At 36.8% G+C, this 17,325-nt stretch overlaps 1 protein-coding gene across 1 annotated transcript in view; it reads right to left on the reverse strand.

Annotated features, from left to right (window-relative positions):
* LOC150081941 (uncharacterized) overlaps positions 1-17,325 on the reverse strand; it is an 84,071-nt gene that overhangs the window by 16,735 nt on the left and 50,011 nt on the right. Inside the window, exon 2 of the mRNA XM_090379838.1 lies at positions 11,811-12,063. Within this exon, the coding sequence (XP_090235964.1) occupies positions 11,942-12,063 (122 nt within the window). The 3' untranslated portion in view covers positions 11,811-11,941. The remainder of the gene's footprint in view (positions 1-11,810; positions 12,064-17,325) is intronic.

Raw genomic sequence — 17,325 nt, forward strand, 5'->3', positions numbered from 1 at the left:
AGCATTGTTATGGGTGTTTATAACAGCTTGAAGCACAGGGTGGAAGACCTCAAAAATATTAAATTTGGAGAGCCCATCGAGCTCTCAGTTACCCATATCAATGCCAGAGCTTGCACATGATGACTGGGTAAGACAGCAACAATACACAAGGCAGAATGTGCTGGTACCACAGGAGTTAGTTGTAGTCAGTGACTCTATTGTCAGGAAAATGGGAAATATATTGTGCAAAAAGAATAGGTGGAATAGGATCAGGGTCTGTCTGTCAGGGACAAAAGTTGATGGCGCTGTAGAACAGATATCTTTTAAGGGCACAAAAGGTTGTACACTTAATGTCATTATACATTAATGACATTAAGAGTAGGAGATCTGCAAACTTATTTGCAAAGTACAGGGCAGTGTTGAAAAAAAAGTCACGAGTTAAGAGTTAAATTTGAAAATGTCTGCAATTCTGCTCGGACATGATAGGAGGGAGTATATGATAAGAGCCTCATCCATCAATTCAACCCGTGAGAGATTGAGAAGGGTTCATGGGGTAGAATTTTTCTCAGCATGGTCTGTACTTGTTTACAGTACAGAGTGATTATACAGGGATGGGAAACAATTAAATAGAAAGGGTGCAAAAATATTTGCTGATTCTATTGAGGCAATGTTAGGTGGGTTGGAAAAATGCCAGCTTGGGTGGATACACAGATTAACAAATTAACTTTCCTTAACAAAATCATGTTGTGTATCCTTCAGATTTCTTTCTTTCTAAGTAAGACTTTCCCTACCACTGAAGACTAACTTCAGTGGTAGGGAATATTGGTGATACATTAGCACTTCTCCAATCCATAGGAATCTCTCCCAAGTCCAATGATGCCCTCATAATTAACCCGACTTCTTCAATACACTCTCTGGCAGTTTCCCTCAAATTTACTGGGATATGCTATAACTCCCGGAGCCAAACTTGCCATTATGCTCAAACATTTTTCTACTAAACAGTCATCAGTAATTTTGAAATCACTAATTTCATATGACTCAAGGTCATTTACACAGCTTCTTTTCTTCATAAAGGACCTTTCATCAGTAGACTGATGCAAAGTAATCAATTCATCAGCAACATCAGCTGTGTTATGTAGGACTTTCCCACACCCAGTAAACACAAGGTGTTTTATCTGATTCAGTTTTTTATTCTTTGTATTCACATACATGAAATTCCTTGTCCCTATTCTTTGCTCTCTTAGCCATTGCTTTCATATGCTCAGCCTTTGCCTTCCTAACCTTATTTGTGGTACTGTTACAGATCAACTTGTAGCTGTTTGCAGCCTTCATTACTTTTCATCACTCTGTAACTTTCTCATTCTATCTTTTTCTGCTTTATTAGACTGGCCAGCTCCATATTCATCCAATTTGGCATCCTCCTCGTGCAGTGTTTTCTCAACGGTATATATGTGATCATGACATTTGATTTTTGCTTTAAAGGTATTCCATAATTCAAATGTATTTGCCCTACCTCTTCAGACCTCTCAAATAACAGATGCTATATAGCACCTTCAAAACCCATGTCTTTACTTTTAAACTAATGCAACATTTTTCTTCATCTTCCAACCAATGATTGTGCAAATCCTACATGTCAATGGTTCCTGTAAACCCTGTGATGTCATCTGATTTGCCAATAATGATGAGGTCAAGAATATTCTTCTCACCACTAGTATTTTCTCTAACATGCTGGTACAAAAAATAATCATTTAGTTTATTTTAAAATTTTGTTCCCCATGGTGAGTTTCCCTCCCTGCCCCTAATTGATTGGAATATCCAATAAATTAGGGGCAGATTGAAGTCACCCATTATAAGACATTCATGCTTGCTTGCCCATTCCATCTGCATAAACAGATCTTGTTATACTCTTCAGTCTTCTGGTCTGTAAATTACTCCCACTCTCAGTATACCTTTGCTTCAAACTAACTCACACACATTTTTTTATTTTGGCAGATGTAACTTCTAACTCAGCAAAAGCTCTTTTCATGCTCAGATTGCTTTTGACAAGGAACATGACACTGCCACCCCTTCTTATCTTCAATAGCTTTCCTAAATACGTTACAGTACAAATAATAGTGGAACTTGCCATCTGCAATTCCCAGGTGGTACCATGTTTCTGTTGGCTCTATTATGTCAGCATTAGTTGTCCTAACTAGGAGTTCAAATTCAGAATATTGACAACACTCCTGACATTACTGTATACATAGTTAAGACTAAGTATTCTTTTATAGTTTCCTACCCTGAAACACCCCTTAAAGTTATTTAGGCTTGTTTCCCTAGCTTTATCTTCCTGCTCATTTGAACATCTTTCCAATATCAGTTGTTGCAGCAACAAACAAGAATTTGTGAGTGTAAGCATTACTTTGACCAATATCATCAGATAAATGCAGATATACATTACCCCTCTCCCTCCTCCCTTACTAGCAGTTTCCCTGAACCCTTAAGGTATCCTCAATGATACTGGCAAAAATTCTTGCAACACCTTTGTTCAAATGAATAGTCTGTAGAAAAAAAATTCCTTCTACCTACAAGTGTGGGCTACACTGATAAAAATTCTTCCCTCCCACCCCTCCCCAAGAGCACTGAGATTCCCTCAAGTCTTGAGTTAATCTCACAAAGCTTTAGGCATATAATCCTTCCTAGTCTGGGCAGAATTGCAGACAAATACATATTCTGACCTAACTCGCAGCATTTTCTCAGCATGGTCCTATATTTATCCAACAAATGGTCAGGTTGTGTTTGCTTAGCACCTGAATAATAACACTGGTCGGCAAAAAAAAAATTTTTTTTTTTTTTTTTTCACTCTGTTAAAATTCAGGGTGATTCTTGTAGATTTGATGTTGCTGAATTCAAATATGGCTAAATGCTTCATAGGGAAAGGCCTGTTTTACATTTGCCTATAAAAGCTAAACTGTATTCTTTTATTATGAGAGCAGACGGTTCAAAGCACGGAGTGGGTAGCATACTCAACTGTCCACTGGGCTACAAGGTTGATCACTCAACACAAACAATGCAACCTAACATGACACAATGATACCAATGCTATCACACTGATTGTGTAATAGCGTGTCTCCTGTATGAGATTCCAACAGTAGTTCAAAACACATTTGGACTTCATTTTCCCTGGTATCTTTTTCCATTTGAAAAATATCTTGGTGAAACCTTTCATCGTGTTCATCAGAGACTACTCCCAAGTTTTCAAGAAAAAATCTAAATGGGAATGTAGGAAATGAAACTTCAGTTTCATTTCGTTCTGCTAAAGTTATGGCAGACATTTTCGAATGCCTTCCAGGTTCTTATTTCTGTAGCATTTAATTTGTCAGTGAGTACTTCTTGGAACAGCAGTTTGATTTGAGGACCCACAAAAAGTCCCTCTTTTATCTTAGCCTCACTGATTTGAGGAAACATTTGCCTCAAACAGGAAAATCCTTTTTTGTCCATCACTTTCACAAATAATTTTATCAAACCTAGCTTGATGACAATGGAGGTAAACAGATTTTGACTTAACCACCAAAGAAGGATGTGCTACATTTTTCAGGACTGGTGTAGTTTCTGAATGGTCTGGCCATTTTTTTTTACCCCATAGTGGCAATTCTTCACTCAGATGTCCCACTTGCATAGAAAGCAGTAGTATTTAGTGTACACCTTGCAAACCAGCCAGCAAAGCCACCACTTCTAGGTCGGCACAGATATTCCATTTATATTCTTGATAGCATATTTTTTGTAAAAGAACCTGTAGGTTCTCATATGTTTCCTTCATGTGAACTGCATGGGCCAATGAATACTTATTTCCATTATGGAATAAAACTGCTTTCAACCTGACCTTGGATGAAACAATGAAAAGCCTCTACTGTTCGGGGATATGCTCCAGATGTAACTTTTTCATCAATTCTCCAAAAAACCAAAGCATCATCCATGGAGTAATAGGTTATGTTAGATTGCCTCTTCCTATAAAAAGACATCTTGACATCCTTTTCAAGAGGATTCCACTGCTAAAGCTATGATCCTAGTAATTGAGCCTTGGTTTTGGAGAGGTCCAAATCTCTGACCAAATCGTTCAATTCTGCCCAAGTGATTAGATATGGCTTTGCAGTATCAAGGGTTGAAAAGTCTGGATCTGTTCTGGGTTCTGCATCTTCTGGAGACTCCTTTTCCAATCCTGAATCAGAGTCAAAGTCCATAAGTTTCTGCTGGCTTTGGCACTAGCATTGTATCATTGTGAGGAACCGGCCTTAGAACAGAAGGTATGTTGGGACACTCTACTTTATACTTGGATTTCCTAGAAAAACCAGAAATATTTTTTTTTGGTCATGCAAAAGTAACAATCATTTATGTTGTCTCAAGGTACCATATCATGGGAACAGCAAAAGGCACTGATTTATAACTACCTCTAAGCCAGCCTGTTATGTCCTTGAACATGAGCTACAGGAAATCTTTGGAGCCCATACTTTATCTTGATCTCTGGCCTTACATCAAAAACAGAGTTCACAGGCTTTTCTCACAAGTTGCAACTGTAGCTTTTTTTTTTTTTGATCCTTTGTTGAATGCACCAGCAAAACAAACATAGTTGGCCACAATGTATCTCTCAGATATGTACTAAGTTTCATATCGAAAAATTAAAGACTATGTTTAAAAATCACTGTAGTTTATTTATAAATGACATACAAGAGTTTCAATTGTTTATTCATTAAGAAAGTTTTATTTTTACATTTTTTTTATATAAAAAATTATTTTTCATCTTGTTCGTTGAAAATTGCTTTTATAAAGCATGATGCACAAATCATTTCTGCATGCTCTAAGCAGAGGTACTGTTTACAATTTATGCAAGAATACCTTGTCAGTCTTTAAGCAGACTGACTCACTGCTAGTGCACCACTTGCAAATGCTCTCTCCTTCTGCACTTGTAGAAGGCTCAGTACCCTGTAACCTTAGTTGAAGGGAAGTTACACTTCAAGGGACCTGGCTCCTCCGATGAAGTTTCTCAACCACTAACTCTGAAGAAAGTTGCTTGAGGAAGAGTTTGCAGCTCTTTACTTCTTTTTCATTTCCCATGTAGATCACTTGTGCACGGATTCCTATAATGTTTAGCATGGCGTAGAATATCACCATCGGTCAATGATGACAAGTGTCACACTGTAAGTTGCACACATCTGATCCACAGTATCTACTCCAGACTTGGTTGCATTATAAAATGTTACAATTTCTGGTTTCAGTTGATCACCTGTTTCAGAGTCAATGGCATTATCAAAATGCATGGAGGAAATCATGATGACATTCTTTGATTTCTTTGGTACATAAGAAACAATAATTGCTTCTTCCCTGAAGCCAAACAAACTCGTTTTTTTCAGGCTGGCTCTTGGCTGACACAAATCAACTGGGAATTGCTGTGTTCTTTTTTATCGTTCCAATATAAGAAAGTTTCTTTTTTCTGAATTCCAAAACCAAACTGATATCCATAAACCGATTATCAGCCGTAATGTTCTGTCCAGTCCCATGGATAGGTTCTGCCAGGCTTTTGACACCAGCTGGTCTATTGCTGATTTGGTACGGACCTTTGGGTTGCTTTCCTGCGTATATTTCAAGATTGTAAAGTATAGTACCCTAGCATCTACTAAAGCATATATTTTGAGTCCATATACTGTTTGAAACCACATTTTCCTCTGAAGGCCTCTAATTTCTCATCAATAGTTAGATTCTGACCCAGAGAGTAACATGTCTTGCAGTTTTCTACAAATTCAGTGAAAATCTCTCTTACGGGGGCGAGGCGGTCACATTTTTTTCTCTCATTTGTGGTTGCTCGATTATCAAATCTTATACATCTGATGAGGAACTTGAAGCATCTCTGATTCATTACTAAGCGAAATTTTTCAATGCCATTTCCATCAGTTCCCCATAACTTTTCCAATCTCTGGTTGTTACTACGAAGTGCTCCAGCTAAATAAAGAAGGCCAATGAAAGCTTTTATCTCAATTTTTTCTGTAAATTTGGCCTCTCTTTCCTGGCTGTAGTTTGACTGAACAGTTTGAATATACTGATTGTGTATTCAATAATTTTATCTAAAATTTTGTCAGTAATAAGGCAGTTCCTTGCATCGCAGGGCATGGCACTTCTTGCTTGACCAATAATTCCAGGCAATTTTGTTAGAAGATTTTGAGATCTGCGGAAAATTTGTGTTGATCTCTTTACTTTCCTCCACTTTGTCGATTTATCCTTTCCTATGAAGAAACTGTTAGGGTCGTCCTCTTCGTGGCAACTTTCCTCCTCTGATGTAGCATCTTGTACACTCTCCAAGTTGTCTTCTCTTGTTTAAATGTAATTCTCATCATATTCTGTCCTGTCAACAATGCTTTTGCCACTTACTTCCTCAGAAAACAGCAGGGAATGATTAATTTCGGCATTATTTGCATTACTTGAGTACAAGTAATCCATCTCAGCCATCAAAAGCAATGCAGCAGCAGCACTTACACAGACAGATGCACTGTATCTCACAGATACAAACAGCAGACTGAATCGAAACCAAAAGGCTTCGGAAAGCTAAACCAATACCAATGGCTTCCAAGAAGCAATGCAGGAAGCTACTGAGAAGCAACACATGCACAGTTACATCGTGTCCCCAAAAACAAAGAAAGACATGATGTATGTATTGGAGAGATACATAGTGACTAAAGGGTTAATATTATTTCTCTGCAAAAGTAGCAAAGCTATCAGGCATATTTTGGCAAGAACACAACATATTTCATGTACAGTTGAGGTACTGCACATATGAAACAATTAAGAAATTGTAGATTTTTATTTCTTGTTTACAAACACTAATTCATTAAAAGACTTGTTTACTTTGTTCCCCATTTGCCCTCTGAAACACTCATATATACAGGCTGTTTGTTTGTTTGTTTCGGGATTTATTGGGCGCATCGGCAACTATGACCATAGTGCGCCATACATATGATAATTATGCATGCTATTTCTTTTCACTTACAGAAAATGGAAAAAGAAATCAGAAAATAATTTTTTTTCCCTAACTAAAGGAGGTAATATACTTTAATCATCTTCAGAAAGTTATATATGCTTGAGACATTTGTTTCATTGTTTAAAAGTGAGGTAAGTGTAAGATCTTTTGTCGTGGCTGAAGTGCAAAGAATCTGGCGTTCTCTTGTATATTTTGTGCATTCGACCAGAATGTGTTTCACTGAGAGCAGTGTATTACAGTGATGACATTGAGGGGGTATTTCTCCTCTTAAAAGATAACCATGAGTGATATTTGTGTGCCCTATTCGCAGTCGAGCCAATATTACCTCTTGATGTCGGATTGAATTAAAGCTGGAAGGCCATCGCTCAAGGTTTGGCTTGATACTTCGAAGTTTATTATTAGGTTGATTTTCCCATGATAACTGCCATTGGCACATGCATTTTTCCTGGATTATTGGTCGATAGTCCTCATATATACAGGCACTCCTCTACTTACATACAAATGACTTACATACAACTCGCAGATATTTACAAAGCACAAAGCTTTTGCTATGTTTGGTTATAAGAATCAATTTTGAACGCTTCCATGATATTTTTCTAAAACAGATTTCTGGAAGTCACTACCATAAAACAATAAAAACAATCTGCAGTTTCTAGTTTATTGGGCTTTTCTGTTAGTGAATCTATTAAAAACAGGTAATAAACTCGATCTTATTGCATTTGCAACGATACCGATAGCTGGAATTCTGTGGGTTTTTACGTTCTTATGGTGAAATGTGCTTCTCCTTCACTGAAAAATCTTCAATCATATAAAAAACAAATAAATTTTCAGAATCTTCTCTTTATTCCTATTTTTGAGCTTCGTAAAAGTTGTTACTCTGTATCTCACTTATGCATTTCGTGTTAGTTGCAATTTGTGCATTCTGTGTTATTTGTTACTGATTGCTTATTTTCTTATTGTTTTAAATTTTATGACCAAAAAGAAAAAAAAAAAAAAAGGCAGTGAACAGAAATATCAATTAGTTACACTAATTAAGCTATGTATGTAAGCGTAAATTTATTTTTATTTTGCCAACCTGTGGGAAATATTCTTCCGATTTTCATGCATCATTTAATTTTGTTAATTGGAGGAAGTAAAGTGTAAATTTGTGCTCTATATCTTTACTTTTATAGCCTGTGGATAATATTTCTCCTATTTTCACTTATTAGAATAACTGTTTAATACAATTAAAATTCAGTTCGCAAATGTGATCACAATGACCAGCACATATTAAATTACATATCATATATTGAACAGTATTTTATTTTGGAGAGTCCATCGTAAAGTGATTTAATTGTATATTACATAAAATTATGTATCGTATTTAAATTAGTTTTGAATAAATACTGTACTCTACATTATTATTCATTCCATGTATTTTCAGCCTCATTTAACTCGGTTAAATATCATAAAATGATATATACATGATAAAGTCTATTGGGGGGGGGGGCTATAATCTCAATGCATTGTACTGTATTGTACATGTATTTTGTATCTGCAAGACTGAAGTTGGACTTATGTACAAAATGGACTTAAGTACATGAAAAAAAAAAAAAAAAAAAAAAAAGATTATGTATGTAAGTCGAGGAGTGCCCGTATACAGAGAAGTTTCTTGAAGGCTCACAATGTTTCTAGAGAACTCTCAAAAGTTCTAGAACCTTCCAGAAACATCCCAATCTTTCTTCCGGACATAACAATATTCTAGAACATTCCAGAACATTGTTGAATTTTTGTTGTAGAAAGCTCCCGAATGTTCTAGAAAAAATAAATAAATAGTAAAATAGATGGAAAGGTGATTAAACCAAATACAGGTCTTGGGTTTTCAGTCATTAACCTACAATATTAAAAACTGAAGGTGATGAGAACTTTTTAAGCACATATCTGAAATTTTGAGCATATTTCCTACGAGAATATGCTGAAATTATTTCAGGATGGAAATTGATGCCGACCAGTGTAATTCTCACTTTAACCCTAAAATCTGACAATCTGTTGGTAACAACAAGAGGGTGCTGGGATTGCAGAGGTGAACAGTCGGTGAATTTTCAGCTGCTGAAAACGATAAATAGTTTTGTTATTTTTACCATATTCTTCTTTAATTAACATACTACATTGTTTTCTACAAAGATATTAAATAGGCTTAATAGCATTCATTAACTTATTTTTTAAATTTAACTAGTGATTTTTGTAATTTACGACTCACTGCTTGCACCGGTGTTGGTGCCAACATTGTTGAACATGGTGCCATTGTATAGATCAATACAAAATAGCATAACATATATCTTAGATAGCATAAGGCATAATGTAAAACTAGATAATACGCAGCACTGTATTAGGAATCTGTTAGGTTAGTATAGTATAATCAATTAATTAATAAAATTTATTAATCTTATTAAATGTCTTGTTAATTAAACTGTATTTAAATGGAAATCATGACTCAGACTAGAGCTGTGAAGCAAAAATCAGAGTAGCAGGAGTGCTGTGGCTCGGAAGAGAAACAAATGGAGGAATTCTCCAATGCATCGCAGTCTCGAAAAAATGTGCGAAATGTGAAATCTTTGCAGATATTTCGGGAACAGGACATTATCTAGCCAAGGTGGATGATTTTGTGTGCTAGGTGCCTAGAGTGCCAAGAAATTAGGCTCCAACTCAGCATTCTGATGGGCGTCAATAAGAGTTTGAGGTGTAGAGTAGATGCTCTCGAATAAATTAATATGAATGGCCCATCAAGCTCTCAGCTACCCTACTCAACGCCAGAGCTAACTCCTGTGCAGCAGGCAAAACAGAGGCAATCTCCAAGGCAGAAAGCACTGGTCCCATAGGAACTAGTTATTATTGGTGACTATTATCAGGAAGACGGGAAATATATTATGCAAAAAGGATAGGTGGAAAAGGACCAGGGTATGTCTGCCAGGTGCAAAAGTTTATGATGTAGAGCAGATATCTTTTAAGGGCACAAAAGGTGATATTGTCATACATGTTGACACTAATGACCTTAAGAGTAAGAGATCTGCAGATTTAATTAGCAAGTACAGGTCAATGTGGAAAAAAAAGTCACGAGCTAGGATTGAATTTGAAAGTGTCTGCAATTCTGGCCAGAATAGGAGGGAATATATAATGAGAGCCCTGTCAGTCAATTCGGCCCTGGAGAGATTCTGCAAGGCTCGTGGGGTACAATTTTTTTTTAGCGTGGTCTGTGCTTGTTAACGGAGAGTGCTTCTACAGGGATGGGGTACACTTAAATAGAAAGGGTGCAAGAATATTTGATGCTATGGAGGCAGTGCTAGGTTGGTCCGGAAAACTGCTAGCTTGGGAGGATTCACAGACTGAAGTAACAGTAGCCACAGGCTGAGGCAAAAGTGATTTTTGCACTGGTTCTATGTAACGAGCAGCAGCCTAGAGAGCAAATTGATGGGGATTTCAAGAGCTGCTGGGAGTCATTACGAAACAAGTAAACTACATGGCTGTGTTAGGGTAACTACGAGTAAGAACAGGTGCATGTATACTTGCATGTACACCAATGCTAGAAGTATAGTAAATAAATTTGATGAATTTGCTAGTGCTCGGTCAAGACATGAAAGGCAGTATCGTTGGGATAACAGAGACGTGTCACACAGATTAAGCAGTTCAGAATTGGAATATGGGGAGTACAATGTATACAGAAAGGATATACAGGATAGGAAGGGAGGAGGGGTTATGCTAATAGTTAAGAAACACAAAATCTAAGGAAGTGCATCCCAATTGACATTGGGGAACAATGCAATGTTGAGTCAGTGTGGTGTGACATAAGCAATGGGAAAGGGAAAATGAGAGTAGATGTGTGTGTGTCAGAGGCCTAATGAATCTGATGAGTACAATGAGCAATTGTGCAAAGATGCTGATGGCATTCTTCCTCTTGCTCAGATTAAGAACCTGAGGGGGCATAGATTCAAACTGAGGAAAGACAGTTGTAGAATAGATGTGTGGAAATTTGCCTCTAGCCAGTGGGTAGTTGATTGCTGGAACAGACTTCCATCTCTTGTCGTGGAAGTTGATAGCTTAAATAAATTTAAAGCTAAGCTGGATAAGCATTTGGAAAGAATAGATGAGTAAAATGGAGGGGTTTTTTTTTTTTTTTTTGGCTGATGCTTGCTTTCTTGCATTGTATGCCTCTGCTAATGCTAATTGTTGCTCCGAGCAAACACACCCACTTTCTGGTCACACTATCTTTATTACGAAACATGTTACCCATTTCCCTGAAAATGTAGCCATCCAATAAAACTAAATGTGTTTCACAACCAAAGCAGTATACACTTGACTATTCCCTTCTTGGACCAAATCAGGAGTGCATCACTCGGCAGGTGACAGGATCTTGAGCCCCTAACAAGCTCCCAGTTCTAATTATTTCTAGGGCAAGCACTCGTTTCTTCAGTGACTCAAATTCTTTTCATAATGAAACCAAGTTCTAATTTGAGATTAATACACTCCTTACATCAGGTGTAAAGAAAAGAACTGTCAGTTGTGCTTGCTTTGTCTGCTAGACCTATTCTAGAGTATATGCCACAGGCTATACAACTAACAAACTCATTATTCACAACAGAAATACCCGCAGGCATTTCTATCTGAGTCACAATGTCCTTGGACTTTGTACTATAAGTGGATCTGGTAACAATCATTATTTAGGTAATATTTGAACATAAAGATTGCAAAATATATTACAAAGTTTTAATTTACAATATATTACAGAAATTAAACTGTACACCAAACTTTATCTACTACTGAATAAAATTTAAACAAAAATTATATCTACCAGACACCCGATGTCAATTCCCTTCACTGGAGCCACTAAAAATGCATCTATTCTCTTCAACTACCTACATCTCTTATACGTTATTCAATCAAGATTCCATGGATGTGATAAAAATGGAAGACATGAGAAACTCAGTTGTTCTGGCTAGTGTGGAATGAGAAAGATTGCTTTTTACCTAATTTGTTGTTCTCCCTTTGATCTTTCCAAACACAGAAGTCAAGGTACTGTTCAAGCATTAATATATGAATTTGACCTAGATGACATGCATAAAGTGATATCAGAACAAAACTTATAATGACAAATAATAGGAATTATCTATGATATTTGGCAGATTATGGCATTAATAAGAGCACATTAATTTCTTTCATAAACTCATTCTTTTATTTTTGCTGACAGAATCCTAAAAATCATATGCATCATACAAAAATTGACAAAATGAAATTTCACCCACATCTATAATCATGACATCTGTATGAAAAAAAAAAAAAAAAAAAAAATTGGAATTTAAGTTTTATATCTACAAAGATAGAAGCAAAATTAAAGACTATTTTTTTCTTTTTTTACAAAAACCACGAACTCAAAACATGTTAGAATCTTTAGTGCCGTGCATGGGTTGCAGGTTGAGAAAACAGACACTTGTTGACATCAGACTTGAATTTCTGTAGATTATATACTTGTGTGTGAAAGGGATTGTCCAGAAAATGGAAGCTGAAGGGATAAATGAGGAAGACAGAATATTGCGTGAGTTTAAAGTTAGACAGTAAAAGTATGCTAACTGGTTGTGGCATGTGTTTGGACTGATTGGGAGGGGGGAGAAAGAGAGGAGTGGAGGGAATTATAAATGCCAATTAAGAAGAACAATTCCATGGAAGTATCCACAGAAAATGCAAGCAGAAATGAATGTCTATTTAATACGGAGAGTTGAGAGAGACTGTTATTCATTGATTAACCTGACTGGACTGCCTTCTTTTGAATAGCGTTTAGAAGCCTGAGAGAGAGTTTTAAGTATGCCACCCCAAACATGGGAACAATATTTTATGGTAGGACATATTTTAGTTTTGTACAGAGAGGTTGTTTAGAAGAAAAGTAATGCGAAGAGAGATTAGAAGTCAGAGTAATCCCTAATAGAGATATGTGATCGTGTCTAGAAACCTGAGTGTCACTGAAGCATAGACGCAGTAGACCCCTTTTTGTGAGATATAAGACTCATATCTTTTTGTGAGATATGAGTTTTAGAAGGATCAAAATTAACTAAGTTATCTTTGATCCATTGGAGAAATACCTGGAGATCAGTAGTTAAGGAATTGGTGGTGGATATTTGAGAAACAAAGCTGTTTATGCAGGGCAAGGTTTCTCAAACTGGAAGGTGCAATGCAATATGCTATCATCAGCAAAACTATGGATGGGATTTCCAGTTGGTGGAAGGTCATTAACATATAAGAGAAAAAGAATGGGAGAAATAAGTGAACCTTGGAGAATATCAGCATTAGTGGAATATACCCAATACCCAATTAAAAAAAAACAGTTGGCAATCCAGAAGATGGAAGCTTGTTCCGAAGTAATTTATGCCAAACACAATCAAAAGCCTTAAAAATTAAAGAGAAACTGCTAATCAAACTTGTCCATTGAATTTGGCCAAAGCTGGGCAACATAAGTCAATATATAATCAGTGGACCAACACTGGTCTCACAAATCTATACTGGTGATCACTGAGCATATGGAGGGTTTCAAGATAGATAACTGGATGAGAGAGGTTTGTCCCTCTTTTTAGGAATTGGCTGGATATGAGCAAATTTCCAAGCAGAAGGAAAAGAACCAGTGCAATACGAAATTGTAAAACGGCAAACAAAAGCAAGCTGAGGATCGAGGTTTTGAGAATAAGGGGAGAAATGTCATCGGTACCTGGAACATTCTTAGATTACTCAAAATTCTTCTGACATACTTCCAATGGAAGACTACAGGGAGCATTGAGTGGAATGTACTAGGAATGATAAGAGGCAGTTCACCAAGATCAAAGAGTTGTAAGAAAAATAGGATGCTAGTAAGTCAGATTTATCTGTAGCTGCCTTTAACAGAGATAGAAGTATAGATAAGCAAAAGTTGTGGTCAACAGCTCTGGCCAGATTCCAGAATGCTGACTTCTGTTTGGAAAAGAAGCATGTTTTCTTCTTGTAGCTGTTCAAAATCTAGTTTGGATTCGTTCATAACTGCTTTACAATTACTGCAAGCTTTAGTATAAGTAGAAATTGAATCTGGAGATTTGGATGCAAGCCAATTGTATTTTGTTTCATAACTTGCTTCCTGGTTAACTGCACTAATTTTTGGTTTGTTTGTTTGTTTGTTATTTGGTTTTTAGGAGCATTAGGACTGGAGATGTGCAAATATATCCCCAATTCACAAAGGGGGATCGAAGGGTAACACGAGTAATTACAGACCAGTTAGTTTAACTTCTGTTCCTGGTAAAATAATGGAGTCACTGGTTAAAGATGCATTGCAGGATCATTCAGACACAGCATGGGTTTGTTAAAAGAAAGTCGTGTCTAACGAATTTGATAGGATATTATGATGTGGTTACAAAGGAACTGGATGCAAAAAATAATTTTGATATCATATATTTGGATTTCAGGAAAGCTTTTGACACTGTTGTGCATGGAAGACTATTGTACAAATTGGAGCAGAATGGTATTAAGGGTAAGTTGCTACAATAGATAAAAGGATGGTTAAGTGGGAGAAGACAGAGGTTGGTAATCAATGGGTGCTGCTCTTCGTGGACTAATGTTATTAGTGGAGTCCCACAGGGTTCGGTGTTGGGTCCACTGTTGTTTTGTATATTTATCAATGATATTGATGAAGGTATATCAGGCTTAATGTCGAAGTTTGCAGATGATACAAAGGTTGGCAGGGTTGTTAATGACAGTAATGGCAGTGTGCTACTGCAACAGGATCTAGATAATTTGGGCAGATGGGCTAAGAAGTGGCAACTGAAGTTTAACCTTGACAAATGCAAAGTACTGCATATGGGTAGAAGCAACCCCAGACATACCAACCGTATGGTACTACACTTAAGGTAGTAGAAAATGAAAAAGACCTGGGAGTAATTGTGCAGTCAGATATGAAGTTTTCTGAGCAGTGCAGACAGGCTGCCAGGGCAGGTCATGGGGTTTTGTCAATGATATATAGGAATTTTGCTAGCAGGGAAAAGGAGGTGATTGTCCCTCTGTATAAGGCCATGGTCAGGCCACGCCTTGAGTAGTGTGTACAGGTCTGGAGGCCTCATTTTAGGAAGGATGTAGATTTGCTTGAGCGTGTACAGAGAAGGACAACAAGATTGGTGAGGGGAATGAAGGGATCCTCTTACCAAGAGAGGCTTAAGTTCTGCAAATTGCAGTGGTGATCTGATTGAGGTGTATAAGGCCTTGAATGGGTTGAACATGCTGAATTCTGATGGGATCCTTCCACTTGTTCAGTTTACGAACCTAAGGGGGCATAAATTCAAATTAGGAAAGGACAGATGTAGAATAGATGTGCGGAAATTTGCCTTTAGCCAGCGGGTGGTTAATTGCTGGAACAAACTTCCATCTGTCATTGTGGAAGTCGATAGGTTGAATAAATTTAAGGAGGAACTGGACAGGCATTTGGAGGGAATGGTGTGATTTTTTTTTTTTTTTTTTTTTGGCTGATGCTGCATAAGCTCATACACTTGCTTTCTTGCATCACATGCCACTACTACTACTATTAGCAACTAAGGCCATATTGCTCTGGGATATGCGGTGGTCATTCCCTGACCTTTCTGCATCCTCCGTATTTGCTGGTGACTGGCTCAAACCCCAGTCTAATTTTTGGTACACAAGTGTATCATTAGTCAGCCCACATACCAATTTATATTCATCCATCTACACCCATTTTTCAAAGAGTATTAACACCTTAAAGTCACACAGAAATTGCTGATAACTTCTTTGTCACTAGAACCAATATATAGCCAAACACGAACTGAACTACCAGTGGTTGACTTAATAGAAAAAGAAGCTGTTAGAGATTGTATACAGAAGATAGCTGTTAGAGATTGTATACAGAAGATAGCTGTTAGAGATTGTATACAGAAGATAGCTGTTAGAGATTGTATACAGAAGATAGCTGTTAGAGATTGTATACAGAAGATAGCTGTTAGAGATTGTATACAGAAGATAGCTGTTAGAGATTGTATACAGAAGATAGCTGTTAGAGATTGTATACAGAAGATAGCAGTTAGAGATACTGAAATAAACAAGGAGTTAGTCAATATGGAGGATAGTACATCAACGTCTGAAAGTGGCAATGGAATCTCCACAGAAGAAACAATAACAAGGCTTCAACAAACTTCAAAAGTAATAAAAAAAAATGTCAGCAGGAACTGAAATACATATGGGAGCTGAAGAGATTTACAAAATATATGTAAAATTTTATTATGGAGCAGTGTTGGTTTTCGCTAATGAATTAAGAGTGCAGTTAATATCTATGCACTTCATTGCACTAAGCTGTCAAGCTAAATGCTATGATATACATAGGACAGTTGATTTGAACAGACTGATGAAATCACACAACCCCAACCGGAAGCCAAAACATCCACTCAACATAAGGCACCAAAACTAACCCCCCCCCATCAGCCAACCAAAGTAAAGATCAAGGAAATGCATAACATTAAGAATGCATTAACTAAGAATGGATAATACTAGGAGCTGTAGGGGGCAACCCAAAAAAAACAGCTATGGCATAGAATATGATGTACATAAGTCATTAAAACAGCAGCACCTGAAATGCTAGAAGCACATGGCAAAAAAAAAAAAAAAAAGACTTGGGATGCATATGCAACTGTGAAGAATAGGGATCAAGCTCCCCAAAAATATAGCACCAAAAATTATCTATGACACTAAAAAGTTCACATCTCTGATAAATTCACTGAGGATTTTATTTTACAAAAATCATGGAAGAACACAGAATAATTAAAACAGCTGAAGAAGGAATGTATAAGATCCTCAGCAATAAGACAGAAATCAACTGGATTATCAAACTGTTGCACACAACCAGAAAGCTGCTCACTAAGAAAAACTGTGTATTTATAGGGTGGTAAAGTTACAAGTGTCAAGAATTGGTGCATCATTTTAAATTTCTGGAACATATTTACCACAATGATAAACATTGTACTAACAGAATCAACCTGTGGGCATTATGCAAAGAAAGGCCACAAATTAATTATTATTATTGTTATTAATATTATTGTTTTTATTATTATTGGAATGTTATTATTATTATTAGCCATATGGTGCAAGGAAGCCTGAGGCTGTTAACTTCTTAACAGCCTCAGGCTTCCAAAAAAAATTCCTGAGTTACCCTGAGAGAGAAAAGTAGAAAGGAATCACCAAAAGAGAGAAGAATGATGATATCCAGCTCAGGACCCTGAGTGTGCCAAGCCCATACTCACCAGATATGAGCCCCTGGGTTTGTCATTAGAGACTGGCCAAAAAAGTACCCAAACATA

This window comes from Mastigoproctus giganteus, chromosome 8 (genome assembly GCF_048544385.1).
Source record: "Mastigoproctus giganteus isolate SK-2022 chromosome 8, ASM4854438v1, whole genome shotgun sequence".
In the NCBI taxonomy this organism is placed as follows: Eukaryota; Metazoa; Arthropoda; class Arachnida; order Uropygi; family Thelyphonidae; genus Mastigoproctus; species Mastigoproctus giganteus.